Source organism: Pezoporus occidentalis, unplaced genomic scaffold (genome assembly GCF_034315485.1).
Source record: "Pezoporus occidentalis ecotype Australia unplaced genomic scaffold, CSIRO_AGI_Poc_V1 ctg199, whole genome shotgun sequence".
NCBI lineage: Eukaryota > Metazoa > Chordata > Aves > Psittaciformes > Psittacidae > Pezoporus > Pezoporus occidentalis.
This window is the reverse complement of record NW_026913844.1, coordinates 954,363-966,608: the sequence shown is the minus strand read 5'-3', so window position 1 is coordinate 966,608 and position 12,246 is coordinate 954,363. Positions and strand designations below refer to the sequence as shown.

The 12,246-nt window shown below is 43.2% G+C and overlaps 1 protein-coding gene across 3 annotated transcripts in view; it reads right to left on the bottom strand.

Annotated features, from left to right (window-relative positions):
* The window catches only part of ARHGEF12 (Rho guanine nucleotide exchange factor 12), a 70,295-nt gene that overhangs the window by 24,854 nt on the left and 33,195 nt on the right, over positions 1-12,246 (bottom strand). For 2 of the 3 annotated variants that reach the window (XM_062617640.1, XM_062617641.1), the window contains exons 4-12: positions 5,127-5,225; positions 4,661-4,710; positions 4,215-4,272; positions 3,318-3,496; positions 3,030-3,107; positions 2,454-2,573; positions 1,997-2,131; positions 880-951; positions 4-96 (exon numbers count right to left, since the gene is read on the bottom strand). In XM_062617640.1, coding sequence (XP_062473624.1) covers positions 4-96; positions 880-951; positions 1,997-2,131; positions 2,454-2,573; positions 3,030-3,107; positions 3,318-3,496; positions 4,215-4,272; positions 4,661-4,710; positions 5,127-5,225 — 884 coding nt within the window. Of the gene's footprint in view, positions 1-3; positions 97-879; positions 952-1,996; positions 2,132-2,453; positions 2,574-3,029; positions 3,108-3,317; positions 3,497-4,214; positions 4,273-4,660; positions 4,711-5,126; positions 5,226-11,780; positions 11,838-12,246 lie in introns of all 3 variants that reach the window. The other variant, XM_062617639.1, reaches the window with a different exon arrangement.

Here is a 12,246-nt window from a genome sequence, read left to right as displayed (position 1 = left end):
CACCTGCTCCTGTTCAGTGTCAAAGTCATCATCCTCTGCTCCAATGATCTGAGGCACCACTCGGGATAAAGGACTTCCAACACTGGACTGGGAATCCTGTGGTGAGTCAGAATCAAGGGAAAAGAAGGGCAGGGAAGGGAAGGAAGAAATGTACAGGGCGATTTCACTCTTGGCACAGTACAACTTCTTTACCAAGTTAGAAATACTGATCCCAAAACCCAGTGGCAATCCATTTGTCTTTACTCAACCTTGCCCAATTTTGCAGTTACAAGATCCCCTTACAAATGCTTCTCCCAAGTTACAAGCACTCGGAACAGATTAAATCAGATGATTCAAAACCAACTGCATCATATACAGACATGAGCACATTAAGCATGTGGCATATGACAAATGCCATCTTAGTACAAATGGAGAAATACGACTTTCGAAAGTCAAGCAGATGAGGCGAAAAACATTTCAGAAGCCATCCTAAGGAAGATAATGCGTTCAGATAGGTCTGCACTTTCTGCTATGTTTCACTTCTACCTAATCTTGAGCCCATAACTGACAATGCCAGCCTCATAATGACCAAATATCCTAAAGAAAAGACTTCATCATTTACTGCTGGACTCGAGGAATAAAGCATGTACAACGGCTCTACCTGTTCTAGGTCCAGCTGGTTTACTGCTGATGGTATGTTTCACAGCTCTAAATGTGCCTGCTCTTAAGCTCCATAAACATTTACTCAGCTAATTAACTTTCCCTGCACAATTTTAATTGCATTTTAATTTCTAAACCAAAGTTTATGCATGCTTCATCTAGACAGTGGAGAAACCCGGCAAGGTTTTAATGGGCCCATTACAGGAGATGCTGTTGTGACACTTTATGTTTTGTACTCACAGTATCTTGAACCTCAGTCTTTTCTGGGCTCTCATCTGGATAAACCCGCTCCTTCAAGCCACTGCGAGGACTCTGGACAAGAAGGAAGTTCAATTCTGGTAAGTACCAGCAAATCCAGGAAAATGAGAACTGCACAGTTATGTCTTTCAGCCACCAAAACTTCTCCTTTCTGTCAGAGTGGACTGTTAGACATGCAAAAAGCATGTGCTGTTGGCTTATCTTCAGTGTTTCTACAGTAATATCCAGGCGTTTGACTGGTGTGCCAATCACCTCCAGCGATCACATACCATCCACAATACTAACAGGATGAATTTGATTTGGAAGAGAGCTGTGAATTTTGTTCTGCATTTACTATATACAAACATGGGGATATCTAGTCAGGTCTGGAGCTGGAACGTGGCAAAACAGCCCCACATGTTCACATTTTAGAGGTGTACCTGACCCACTTTCCTTTTACTTCCAAACACAAGTACAAATTTAGCTCCAACATCCTTAAGTTAAACCACAAATTTAGGCCAAAACGCAAGTACACAGTCTCAATTGCTCTGCACTAATCAGATAGTGACTTCTAATTAAGGATTAGGTGCTAAGGCACTCCAATGGGGAGACCATACGAGCACACAGATTGATAACTAATGAGTGAACAGATTAAGAGCCTTTACTGCTGGCAATAATTGAAGCTTATTTGGTACAAGTAAGGCTCTTCCCCAGTTTCATGGCAACTTGCCCACTGACTAGATCTGAATCACAGCTACCACAATTGGAACATTACCATACTCTTAGAAGATGCTCTAATTGGCACCTCTGAGTTCTGAGAAAGATGCTGGCATCCATCTTTCTTTGTCTGGTTTCAGGGATTGTGCCAGGAAAATCTAATCCTGCATAAAAACCCAAACCCCACACTATTTCTTCCCCAATCCTAAGAGAAGTCCAATATGGTATGTTTTCTTGTGAATTTATTTTGATGTGTACTGAAAAGCCTGTTCTTGTAATACAGTGTTACTGAGTCAGAGTACATATGTATGATACACAAGACAACACAAGCCCAAAGAATCTCTACTAGAAAGCTAAATCCAAGCCATATAAAAGCAAAGTCATGGAGCTATTGAAGACTCACATCAGTAATGTCACTGTTTGGTCGGGAGGGGCTGTCACCACTGTAATCTAGTTTGCTCACACAATCCCCACTCTCTGCCTCCACTTCGCTGATCTGCAGCGAGTCCGTCACAGACCTGGAGGACAAGACTCCATCCTACAAAGATAAAGTGAGTTGGAAGACAGCACAGAGCAAGCAGAACATTTCAAGAGTCAATCCTTAAACCCTGCACTTACTGTTTTAAAAGCACTTTTTCACTGTTGATTTGAAAGTCCATTTTAAAGCCTACTTCACATATTGACATTGCACACTGTATCACTTGACAACCTCTGCAAGCCTAACTACAAGTCTCAACTCTAGAGGGTGCCATTTGCTTGTACAAGCACATGGCAGGGAGCTCCTGCTTGCCCACAACATCATCATCCCCCAAGAATTTTCACCGGAACACAGCACAGAGAAGCCTGACACATTCTGTTACCTGAGTACAGCCTGTGGCTTTGGACAACTGCTCTTGCAGCTGAGGAATGTGCTTCTTCGCTTCCTGTATCTCTTTGAAGAGCCGTGTGGCGGGTGATCGGTTATACTCTTCTTGCAGAGACTGAAAGACAATTTTAAGGCCTTTTGCTCAGTATCTGGTCGATAGCAAAGCTTAGAACTACAAGCTGCTACTGCTTACAATCCCCACTGACACATTTAAACCAATAGACAGCACATCTGCACACCTACTAAGTGGATGCATCAGAAGGGCCATTTTATATAGCTCCCCTCTCTCTCCTGTGCCACACACAGAAATAACCACACTCTGGAGATTCCCTGGAATCCCTCAAAGATGCTTACTTGCCCATGGATTAGATCAGACTGAGGGATATGTACATTGCCACTTCACAAAATGACTAGATCTCTGGTGTTAGGCTGGGATATGGAAAAGCTAAGCTGAAACACAAGCAATGCGTGGGAATGTTGAAGATGCTGCTAAGGAGTGATTCAACAACTGATCTTTGTTATTTGCATCACACTTTGCTCCACCCCTCTCCAGCTCTTGCAACTCCAGTACCTGCAGCCGTTCCTGCTCCTTCTGTAACATCTTTCTCAGAATCTCCACCTTCTGGTTGTGGACAATATTATTCTCCTCCTAGAAGATACGGAGAGAGTAAGAGATGGGTTTTTTGGTGGGGCTGGGAAGCAGGACAAGGCAAATGGATATGCCCACTTTTCATCCACTTCCTGACTACAGGCTTTGAAAAGCCCTACAAGAAGCAAAACAATTCAGGAAAAAACATATCTGTGACTACATTTCTCCCACTGCTATGCTGTTCTTCAGAAAAAGAGCTTTAAATCTTACCCCCACAAGCACTGGGCTAGTAATCCTTTCCGCATTTCCTGATGCGACAGGCGAATGGGGAGATGTCATGATGGGAGACATATGACCAAACGCTGCCAGATCCACTTCAGAATCAGCTAACGGAATCTGAGGCGACCCTGGTGGGCGCCCCTGGACAGTGAGAGCTACATAGGAACCCGCTGCAGGGAGAACAAGAACAAGACACGCTTGCAGATTTCTAAGGTTGCTGGTTCTCTGCTTGTCATTTTGCCCTAGAGACCAAACTCAGACCATTCTTCACCCATCTGTTCTTCAAACCAGAGATCCTGAGAGCACTGACAGCTCGGTTTTAGAGACCTCCGATTAAAGCTCAGGTAATCCAAAAACTTTCACGTTAATCATACTTCAGAAAAGCACACAATCCTATTTCTAGCCCAGCAGGTTACATCTGCCAGGTTGCATTTACAGTATACATACGCTCATGCCACAAAATAAACTTTGCTAGGGTGGAAGGAACCACTACCACCTTCTTCCTTGCACAAGAAAAGCAACCAAGAAGGTACTTCCCTTTAGAAACACCAGTACTCTGAAGGCATCATACAATAAGGGGTGTCTGAATAGCTACGGTATTTAACATGGACTCAGAAGATGGGAAGACTCACAGGCAAGGTTTGATGGTAACTTCAAACACCAACCCAAGGAGAAGCTGCAGAAGCATGTAGAAGCTCAAGTTTGAGATGTCAAAATTACCCCAATTTCACTTCCTGTTTCACACACATCCTTTATCTCTCAGCATGGGGCATGGTTAGACCTTATCCTTCTCACTTGACAGCTGAATCAGTCATTTGCCCTTTATAATTATGCCTTTCGTGCTTTAAAGGAGCAGAGGGACAGAAACAGTAATCTGCCATTACTTACACTTGATCAGCTTTACCACCTCCAAATGGTTTGAGTGTGTTACGAGAGTGCCATTCACCTGGGGCAGGGAGGAAGGGAAAGTTATCAGTGTTTAGCTATTCATTACCAACTTCTAACACTTTATCTCAGTGAGCAGAGCTCTGCGAGAAGAAAACCATACACACATCCCCCAAAGCAAACCAAGCAACACATAAAGAAATTAGCAACCCACCTCTGACCAGGAAGAAAATGTATTAGAGTAGCTAATGCATTAATTCAAATGCTTAGTTGAACTCACAGCTCTGTCTGAGGCAGCGACTGCAGCACAACCGTCATTTTGCAGCAATAGTTTAAATATCTTTTTAGTTACTGACTTTATTTCTTAGTTGTTTGGGAGGAAAAGAGAACAGGGAGAGATCATTTAAGACAAAGGACCCAGATTTCTTTGATGATTTGAATGCCCTTACCTTGATAATTCTATCCCCTGTTTGCACTCCAGCCCGCATGGCTGCTCCATCTAGAGAGGCAAGAAATCATTCAGTTCAATTTCAACAGAAGCATTCAAAACAAAGAAGGTTTAAGGACTTCTGTAGCTCCACGCAAAGCTATTTCCCACACTCACCCAAACTCCCCCTGCCTCTATCACATGAAGATCTCTTGAGTACCCAGACCAGAGCACTTCTGTTCTTATTTTACATCAAGCCACAATCCCATCGCACTTACTTCCGCTCAGACACAAGAGGTCAGTTTCCAAACACATCAGTTCACTGCATCCCAATTTGTCCTTGAACATCTATTCCTCAAGCTACAGCCATCCCGTTTTTGAGGAGGCCATTTGGAGTTTTCACCTCCAGTACATGCACATGTTTCTCCAATTCACATGAAAACCCTCTAGGCTGTTCTCTGGCTGGAACATCCAGCAAGCCTGCTTACCTTCTTTGACGGACTGCACGAAGACTGGATTGTCTCCACTGACTGTCAGCCCAAAACCGTTTTCATCCCGTTGGATAACAACACACCGTTGAACAAGACCTGCATAAGAAAGGTGGGGAAAGGGCAGAAGAAAGAGAAGGAGAGAAATACAAAGAGACACAAGCTAGGCATCAGTCCAAAACCTTATCCTCCTAGATAATCACAGAGTACTGGAAGAAACTGGTGTAATACAACAGAGGGGAAAATATATATGAGAGACAGAAACAGGGCATCAGTCCAGAAACAGATAGGAACATCAAGACAGGTCAAGCTTATTGCTTCAGTTACATGAAACAGAGATATACAACAGCAAAGATGCAGACAGCTCTGGCACGTCAGACACAACTTGAGGCAAAAGCAGCTTTTAAGGAAGAGCAACTATATGCGTGAACCAAAGAGCATCACTTCCCTTTGTCTGGATAGGTCTCCGAAGTACAGCAGAGGGCTGTCATGGTCCAGTACACCATCCAAAACACCAAACATCTTTTACAAGCTGCTCTATTAAAGAACTCACAAATTGCTCAGACCATCAGCAGCAGCTTGGACTGAAACAGATTTAAACAGGAAAAGTTCTCCCAGTTCTCAGCAAAAAGCTCATCTTGGGGCATCTTCTGTCAGAGATGAGCTTATCGCTCACAACCAGAGCAGCAGCAGTAAACAAGTACAGGCCACGCTTACTACCCTGAACAGATCAAGACCATGCTCCCCACTGAGCCGAAATACAAGGAGATGCAAGTTTGATTCTGTTCCTCCTTTAACTTGCTGTGTGACATCAAAGGTAACTTGTTTTGTTTCCCTGTGTTAGGATTACTCCATATAATGGGAACATAAATACTGCTGCAGAGATAAATGTACCTAGCAGGTGCAGCATTTAGAAAAGGTGCAATGCTGTGTATGTCTACTGTTCACCTGAAAATGAACTGAACATCAGCCTTACTTTTAACAGCTTGCTTTGCTTCTTCAATTCAGACACCAGTGTCTCGAGAAAGAACTGGAGCTCTCCACAGATACCAAAAGTGCACCAGTTTCATTCAGGACAGAAGGAGCAAAGGGAATTGTGAAGATGCTGTCCCAGCAAGACTGTCTTTCCTGCAGTCATTTTTAAGGAATTCCTTGTAACTGAGTGTGGAGTCATACACAGGTCTTAAATTACTCTCGCACCACTACAGCTCCTTTCATTTCTCTAGAGCAACTCCTAATGGAAATGAGAAGCCTTAAGTGAAAATACTGTCTGCCCAGTCAGCCCTGTACTCCTCCAGTGTAGCATATACCAAAATGGGTGTGGGAGTAGTGGAAAAGGTCGTATTCCAGCACTTCAGCACCAGCCTGATCATAGTATCAACCTCCCCTTCTGCCAATAAAGTAGAGGCAGATTATGCTATATACAGTTATCTGTAGTAAGCTGATGGAATGGATGCAGGGTGAAAGCAGAGGAAGAAAAAACCCCACCACCTTTCACACCCTCTTTATGTAGTTAAGTGAATTAAAATGCCTCTCCCTTTTGTACCTCCCATTCTTCTCTAGGACCAAGCTTCTTTAAGTCTCACTTCACAAGAATGATGCCCCAGGGTGGGGTGTGGGAAAGAGAACACATGCTATTCCATAAAAACAGCTCCTTCTAAATCCTGCTGCCAGACGTACAGGTTTTATGAGTAAGGCACTAACTAATCTTTTGACTCACAAGGACTGTCCCTGTTTAAAGGCACAGTATAGCCCTGCATAGTGCCCTTCCACTGAGTTTCTTTCTTTTCCAGCACCAGTAACCCTTGAATCTACTGATAAGCTTCCTCCTCCAATGAACCTGATGCCAAAGTAGTGGCAATGCAGCAGGATGTGCAACACATACTGACCCTACAATTTAAGTTCCAAGAATACTCTTAGAATCAAATGAAGCTGTTTCACACCACACATCCCAATTTCACCCAAGACCAGCTTTTCATTTTTGAATTGGGAGGCAAGAGAAATGAGGACGTGAACACAAATTAGTCCATAATTGGTTTTTTCCCTTCATTTATTCCCTTTCAGACAAGAAACAGGCACTTAACCCTTCTCCTAATACAACAGCAAAGGCTGGAACAAGGTCCAGGCAGACCAGCTGGGAGATACCATGCTCTATAGTGATTTCAATGAAGTTATCTGAAAGTTTTCTGAAGATAACAGTATTACCTGCAGAACTAGATCAGCTCTGATAGCATTCCCTGTCTGGACCACATAGACAAAAAAGAGCAGCCTTCAAATGCTCTCTTTTACTCTGCTGTGAGGCAAAACTAGCAGTGACCCTCTCCAATGTGTCATTTCCCCACTTCTGTTCTTTAAGTAAAATACATTCAATGTGAAATCTGCTTATAGGAGTGGAATTTGAAGACTAGAGCAGCAATGTTTTCATAACCCACATCTTGTGCCTTGAACACCTCATCAGGCACTCTGGAATGAACTTAAAGGAAAGCCACAAACCACTGAGAGCTCAATGACACACAATGTATAGTTTCCAATAGCTGCTACCGTCACGCCTGGTATCACAAGTACATACAGGAATCCTTGTATTAAATTAGTAACTACACCAACTTCACGCACTTTAATTAAAGTCTATGAATTTGGGGCAGCAGCGAAGAGCCCATGTTAGCAATCAGCTCTGCATTCCCCTTTTTTGCTTTCATGTTGCAATTCCTAGTGTTCTCCAGAGGGAATGAATGGAGTCATTCATTTTGAAGTATCTTACCATGATATTTCACTTTTTCCCCCCGACAGTTAACATTACAAGGTCAACAGATTCCTCACTGGCAGTACTCAAATCAATAACCATCTTATTCCCACCCTCACTTTCACATGACAGTATCTGGCTGGCATAAAGCGAGGAGACATCCCTGTTAACTATGTTCTAAGTACACAGAATCAGACCACATGTCTAATTCCCCAAACTCACTGGTATAGCTTCAAGCCAAGAGTACAGCAAATCTGCTGTGTGCTGCCATTCAAGAGGTTTCAGATTAAAAATGAAAGCAGTTAGAAATGCCCAGTCTCAGACAACAGGAACTGCAAGAAAAGCCAAGCGATAAGCTCTTCAATAGGTGGTACTCTTTCCTCTGCGACACCATGGCTCTCAGTTCTCCAGCCCCATTATAAGGGTGCCTTTTGGTTAATAGGAAAGGTAAAGCCCAACCTTCTCAAGGTCACTGACACCACTGTAAAAAAGATTGTATCAGTCTTGACAGATACATTTTGACTGTCCAAGAGCTTCTCTAGTAGAGGGACCATTCACCTTCTTCACTTCTACACATCCTAAGTATCTGGAAGTTATTCACTAAAATAGGAAATTTCATTTCTCTAGCAGTGCACACCAACCAGAGCAGGGGTCCATTCTGAACCTGACTCACTAGAGTGAACAGAGACCTGAATTACATCTCCCATAAGACAATGAAGCTTTTCGTCTGATCAAACTGTGTGGGACATAGCATGGGAGGAGACTCGTGAACTATAACCTCCCTGGAGGCATGAGGCCACAATGGGAAAATGCAGTTTAATATAGTGATTTGACATGAATCATTCAATAAACAAAAACAAACTCCTTGGGGTTTTTGAGAGTGTCCAAATGGTTCATTTCATTTGGGAAGCTTTATTTCTATCAAATACTTTCAGAAACGCTGCTCCACAACGTACATAAAACTATCAGCTTATATTCAGAAAACATCTCATAGGATGAAATTCTGGATTTCACTTGGGTCTGGTGATTACAGTGGTCTTCAGACCAACTGCCATAATGGCAGCATTCCTCAGATTCTTCCACTAACCTGGTAACAGAGGACATGTAAAGTCAGTGCAAAACCGATATTGTTTGAAATCAGTGCAGTGCCTAGTTAAAACTGTTAATAACAATGGCACTGAATACTGTGCATAAAACAAGGCTTGGTAACCTTTCTCAGAGAGAGAACCATGTATTTTACCCATGATAAATAGGACTATCTGCTCCCATGGCAACGACACATTCAACCCCTGTGGTCGAGTGCCCCTTGCACTCCCAGCCCTTTCTGGCTATTATAAGGGTAGTGATGAGGGGCTCCCAAGAGTCCTTTTAATAGTCTGGCAAAAATGGTGGCCACAACATAAAGACACAGGGTGACAAGAACTGCAAGAAATAAAACAGGAGAAGTAAATTCACTTCCAAAATATCTCAACAGGAGCAAAATCTGGGGTTTCAAACACAAAGACTTAAAAACTTATCCCCAGAGTTGTTAAGAATGTGTGAAAGAGTATGCATACCACCTAGTCTATTATTTGGACCAGAAACTGATTGTTACTATATATAAGGGAAGATATCCTTGCAGAGCAAACAAGGGAAAAGGGAAGACTAACTGTTACCCTTCAATTCTAAATTCACTTAAGAGACAGGAGTTCTACAGGTATCAAGTACTGTGGGAGGTTATGGGACTCATTAGTAAATCACAGCAGATCTGAAACTCTACTCACTCTCCTGATCATCTAAGCTTTGTTAAATACACAGACACGAGATGGTTGGGTGCATGGAAGAAGTAAGTTTCATGGCACTATAAATCAGCTTCTGTATATTGGAACAACTTCCCTACCTAACCACTCTGCCCTCCCGAAGCCACTCATACTTCAAGAAATTCAGGTCCCTTGCTCCTTAATTAAGAATTCCAAGAGGTAAGAACAAACACATAGACAAAAGCCACACCTCCTTTTGCTGCTGTCATTCAAGACTTCTCTATTATTCACTGTCCAATGGCTAGCCAAAGAAAGAGCCAGCTAACATCCAGTCACCAGCGAGAAACCTATCAGTACAGTATTTCTACTTGTAGGGTTTCAAATACTTTGGTCCCATCCAAAGCAAACAGCACACTTCTCTACACATACCACAGAACCTGGGGAAAGCAGAGGGTAGAGAAAAAAGGCAGGGCGAGTTCCAACACAGCGAAGGCCACTGGAAAGGAAGGATGAGTGGAAACTGCTCCCATAGATACTGGACACGGTAAAGCATCTGCAGGAAACTTTGGGGGAAGCAAAGGCTTACATTAGGAAGTCATGTTTCTTTCTGCCACACATGAAAAACCAGGACACTGTACAGACTGAGGGAGAAGTATAAACACAGATACATTCCATCAAGCATACCAAATGTTTCCTGTAATTAACCTACAATAGCTTGACAGCACCTCCAGTATATTATGGGTAAGCAGCGTTCGGCAAAAATTAGTCAAGCCCAAAACAGAGGGATCCAGTCAACCTGACTGTGCTGTCACTAACCAGGGCCTACCTGGCAAGGGGAAGAACTGGCCAAGGCTTCAATACAAGCTCATCAGAGGCATCATCTTAAAATGCTTTTCAAGCAGGCCACTTCCCTGTTCATTGTTTCTGAGCATGGGAGGAAGACGTACAAGCTGCAGCAAGCCAGGTCTCCCCAGGACAGGTTTCCAGCTCTACTGAAGCAAAGCAATGCACTCTCAAAACCTGTTTAGTTTCTGAAGGAATAGTCTCACCCCCCGAGGAACAAGACTGTCATATTTTCTTTTTCCCTTAAGAAAAGTATGTGGTTCAAAATTCCAGGGGAAGTTAAGAGATCTCATTTTCACAGACGGAACAGACTGCACCTCCCTAAACTGCACCAACTAAAAGGGGTTTGCAAACGTGCCTATGTTGGTTCAGAAGATGCTCTTCAGGGGTGGTGGGTTTTGGAATTAGGGTTTTGGGGTTGGTTTTGTTTGCTTTTAATTTTCCTTTCAACCAGAGCTACGACAGCATCACTGGGTATTACATGGGTGGTTTAAGAAGTTGCATCACAGCCATTAACACCTGGTAGCTTTATTCTGGTGGAATGATAAAGCTGATACTGGAAGAGTCATTGCATCTGTCCAAAAACCCACAGCAGGTTATGCAGCAAGTGATTTTCTCAGAGGAAAACCAGGAAGTATTACAGCCTGTTTTAAATATCAAGGAATTAAAACCCCAGGAAATGAAAAGGCAACTCATGGCTGGCGTCAAGACAGAGCTGGACATCTACACTTAGAAACGTGAAGTGTAGCAGTACCAGCCAGATTCAGACTAGGTCTTAGGGGCCTTAAGAAGTTGGTAGGATCCAAAAGACCACCAAACAACAGGACTGTGAGGGAAGTTACTCCCTCTCCAGGGCAAAGAATGGTGAATGAGGTTCATATTCTTCCATTTTTTGAGATTTACACATGCATTTTTCCACTTCTGTGAAACATGACGTGAGATTCTCTGCCCATACAGCAAGAAGAAGAATTGCTGGCTCACCCAGATTAACCTCCACAGGCTTTTCTACAACCACAAACTCTTCTGGAGTCCGGCATGAGCTGTCTCTTCATACAATACCAAAAACACCCAGTGGCACAAGATCTCCAAAAAGAGCCGCCTCCGCAAGGCTTCCCAACTCTCAACAGGTAACAGAACCATGTACAGGTTAGTTTCCAGCCACTACAAAAACTACAAGCTGATACACCGAAGCAACATTTAAACCCAGTTTCCCACTCCCTGCTGCAGAGCCAACCATGCGGATCATGTAAAGGATAAAAGCCTTGGGTGCACAGACAGAAAGCATGGAGCAGACTGCAAAGGTGCGAGGCTGCAGCAGCTGCTTGAGCTTACCATACGTCTCGGATCTACTCTCCTCTGAACTAGACTTTGTCTTCTTGGAGGAGCTATCTGCACGAGAGCAGGAGAAAAGGAGAGAGAGATATAGAAAATATGGAGACCAAACATGAGAAAAAAAAAAAAACTTCATGAAAAACACAGACTGATTTATTAGGTTAAATCGTGCAAAACACAAATAAGATGGGCACAAAACATAGGTGAAACACTCGGAATGAGGGGTGAATAATACGAGCATGAAGACACAGGTAACACCACGAAGAATCTATCGCAGAATGTGAGACACAATAAAAGAAGTTCTCTGCAGTGACCTACAAAAGGTACTCCGGATAAAAACCAGTCTCAGGATAGAAACCCTGGAAATGTTTCTCTCCAGAGTAAGCGATTGACATATGCATTGTTGTTCAGCATTCTGACTTCCCCCCCCTTATAAATAAGAGAGTTCATCTCTCAGACCAGCTCA